The 3,884-nt window shown below is 49.5% G+C and overlaps 1 protein-coding gene across 1 annotated transcript; it reads right to left on the bottom strand.

Moving 5' to 3' along the window:
- Positions 1-1,822: 1,822 nt before the first annotated feature.
- gpr61 (G protein-coupled receptor 61) lies at positions 1,823-3,208 on the bottom strand (the record flags this gene model as incomplete). The annotated part of the gene is made up of 1 exon (XM_084479071.1): positions 1,823-3,208. One exon carries the CDS (start codon positions 3,206-3,208, stop codon positions 1,823-1,825), a length of 1,386 nt encoding a protein of 461 aa, XP_084335197.1.
- Between the last annotated feature and the right edge of the window lie 676 nt (positions 3,209-3,884).

The raw sequence follows: 3,884 nt of genomic DNA, 5'->3' as shown, positions 1-3,884 counted from the left end.
CTCTCTGGGCTTCCATTCGAACCACATTATCTCAGAGCCCCAATCACAGAAGGCGTCGCTCCTTCAGCCCTTACATAACTAAATTAAGAACATTAAGCACTCCCTGACAGAGAAGCCTTTCCTCCCAGACTCCCAACACAGTTTAAGACCTCCCTCGGCTCCGCTGTCCCAAAGACGCACTCCAACACAGAACAAAAAGTCTAGAAAAAAGATTCACAGTAAGGAATAAAAGACAGCTAGATATTATAAACATCAGAATGTTGCATGTGTTTCACCTCCCCAACTTCCGACGTCTTTATTTCCCCAGTCTAGACTTTGGGAGCTAGGCGATGTCAATCCACCTGAGAGGAAAGTATCAGTGATGTCCCCCATTTGTGGATCAATCAGGCCAAAGGTAAACGTTGCCATGTGTAAGCATTGTCATGCCTGTGTGCTTTGTAGCCACAACAGGCTGCCTTTGTTTATGGCAAAACACACTGGCACACTCACGTACCACCCTGGGGTGCGGCGGTGAACAAGATTTACCTGTAAACAGCACTGCCAACAGGAGGAGACCAAGTGGTCTCCGCCAGGCAACCATGATAACCCGTCCAGCCAAACATACGGATGACTATTTTAACTGACATTATGGAACTGATGATATACTTTATGTAATAATGAAACCTTTAATAAAATAACATTGCTTTGACAATAACACCCCTTTAGCAGTCACATAATGAAGTGATTATGTGTTAGAAGGTCTCCAGTCCACTCTCAGATAAACATGATAAAATGGTTAAAAATACACCGGCATGTGAGCCTGTTTATTACGAATAAACTGATAAACTGATAACTGATAACACTGTATTTTTTGAAACTGAGTGAAAATAATCAACATCCGGTGTTTCCTCGTGGCATCTGTTTGACATAGAAAAATGTGCATTAATCTCTGAAACCAAGGAAAAGGTACATCTTTAATGCAAATAGATTAATTGCTGATCCATTGCACACCCAAATATCTCATTTTGTCTTTGTAACGCTCCTTTCTAGGCCCATATACCAAACCAGTGTTTGTTAACCGTTACCCTTATGACATCTGCGTCATCTCAACATAGCAATTTTAAACCTGAATTAAAAATTCACCGGGAAGGCTCATTCGTCATTAAAAAGGCAATTCATTTGAGAAGCAACTACAGTGTCAAAAGTGTGATTGTCCAGGTAGGTTTAATCTGTTAAATAAATAACAGTATGCTATAGTAAAGATTGTCAGATACCATGTCTATTCGATACATTAAAGAAACAAAAGCTAAACTACTTTAAACAGCAAAGGATGGCAGTGTAAGAACACAGGATAACTATGCTCAACTAGGCCTAACTTTTCTTGTTCTTGCTAGGTCATGAGTTGGTAATGGTAAGGAAGATCGTAATCTTAATTTATTTCGATTTTATACTGACTCTTACCCTGACCTGTCTTTCTTCATCAACGTGTCTGTATGGAGGCAGAGCATTCTGCTCTACTCTACATCGTGGCACCACAACTCAATTGCTGAGGAAAAATATTGAGCAAAACAGGTGATAACGAGTAAAAAACATATTCTTGTTTTACCAACTGTCTGCAATAAAAAAAAAAAAATCAGATGGTATAAATAATATCAGCTTTGTTTTCGGTAAAGTGCCCCTGTAGCCATTATTCTTCAAAGAACATAGTGTTCCACAGTCAGCTGAATCGTTTTTTATCTTTAGTAGCACTGATGATCATTTGAACAAATAGCATGTTTATTCAATTCAATAAAAAAAGCAAATATAGTTGTCCTTTTCGGCCTCGTCTCGGGCACATCAGAGGTTACAGATCAGTCGCAGTCCTGCAGCACTTCTCAGATATATTTCGCTCTATGAACTCGGAGGTCTCCTCTAGGATCTGCCCGGGGATGTGGAAGTCAGCTGGCGTGTTCTGCTCGGTAGCCGTGTCCGGAGGGCCATCACTCACGGGCTCCTGCGGGCTGCCTCTGCCCTGCGAGTTGCAGGGCTCCAGATTGCAGCCTGTGCCCTGGAGAAACTGCAGGAAGTTCTCCTCGATGGAGGCCTCACGGCTGGGCAGCTGCTCCGCCTCGCTCAGCCCCGCCCTCTTGAAGAGGCAGGCCAGGTGCCGCCCCAGCTCCTGGCGGATCTGTCGGTTCAGGCAGCCGTAGAAGAAAGGGTTGGAGGTGAAGCAGAAATAGCCCATCCACGTGACCACGCCCTCCAGCCGGGCCAGAGAGGCCGGTGAGCTCGACACCAGGGCGGAGTACAGGTGGAAGGAGAAGTACGGCAGCCAGCAGAAGAGGAACTGACCGCCCACCGCCACCAGGACCACGGCTGCCTTCCCTCCGCTGAAGGTCCTGTGGGGGGTGCTGCGGGCGCCAGCCCCGCCCAGGCTGGCGGCCAGGGTGGAGTGGCTGCTGACAGAGTCGGAGCGCTGGGGCCGCGGCGTGTCCATCCAGGTGGGCAGGGGCCCTTGCTGCATGGCCGCCACCCTGGCCACCTTGAACATGTTGCAGTAGACCACCAGGATGACCAGCATGGGACACAGGAAGTAGATGCAGGTAAAGAAGATCATGAACAGCAGGCGTGTGGTCCCGCCTCCCACCCAGTGCAGGGAACAGTACCTGTGGCCTGAGCTGAGGCCCACTGGGGTCTCCGCCCTCCGGTCGCCCTGCAGCAGCCAGCCCAGCAGCGGCAGAGCCGACATGACAACGGCTTTGATCCAGATGCCCACCAGCACCAGGGACACCACGCCCGCGGTCATCCTCACGGCATGCCGCATGGGGTGCACAATGTAGTAGTAGCGCTCCACGTTGATGGCGGAGATGGTGAGGATGGCGGCGCTCACCAGACACACGCTCAGGCAGAGGTAGCTCCGGCAAAGCGCCTCATCCGCCAGTGCCTCGTCCGACAGCATCCCCAGGGGCATGAGCACCAGCGCGGCCAGCAGGTCCACCAGACACAGGTGGAACACAAACGCAAACTTGCGCAGCTGCGGGGTCTTGGTGATGACAGCCATCACGGCCAGGTTCCCCACGACAGCCAGCACCACCATGAGGAGCATGGCACACAGCGCCAGGGAGCGGCTGAGGTCCACCCCCGCCGAGGCACTCCTGCTGGGCAGGGTCACGTTGGAGACGTTGGGGTAAAGCTGGTCGGGGCTCCATGAGGCGTTCCACAAGAGGCTGGTCGAGGCTGAATGCTCCATGAGAGGACAGGATGAGGAGGAGAGAGGCCGCTGACGTTCAGGGGCCCATCTCCCATCCTCCCCTGCTGTAGGGTGTCACGGAGGAACTCAGGGAATGCGCGTGTGTGTCATGGCAGTTGTAGCATTTCACACCAGGGCGGGGGCTAATGTCGATGAGGCTTCTGAGACTCTGATCTGTGGTTTTACAGAGGAGTCAACATCAATTCCTTAGATTGGATTGGATGCAACATGCCGTATCACTCTAATCCCAGTGACGGCCTTCTTTTCGTATTGGAGACAGGTAACCTGGAGCATAAGAAAGTAAGGTTAGATTTGGTTCGATTAGACAACCTTGATATTTGCTCGTCCCGTCAAAGCTCAAGAACATGCAGCAAATGCAGATACGTGGTCAATAGTCCTTCACAGATCTCTTGTGAAAACGTCACCGCAGTCCTCAAACCTAACATCTGTAGTCCTACGTGTTATCTGCAAACACCCTTTTATTTGCTCTTTGTTATCTTTTTTGGCCCACTGCGAAACTTGGTTGAAATATATTGAAAGATGCTAGACCGACATCATGTTTGCTTTATTCACTGGCATGCCTGGTCTTAATTTGCTGTATTTTTGACATCTGCATCTTCAGATGTGTGTTTTCAGGACAGCCAGTGCCCCTAGGGGGAAGCTAAAAGCACCATAT

Source organism: Micromesistius poutassou (assembly GCF_964030765.1).
Source record: "Micromesistius poutassou genome assembly, chromosome: 15".
NCBI classification, from domain to species: domain Eukaryota; kingdom Metazoa; phylum Chordata; class Actinopteri; order Gadiformes; family Gadidae; genus Micromesistius; species Micromesistius poutassou.
This window is presented reverse-complemented; position numbering and strand designations above follow the sequence as displayed.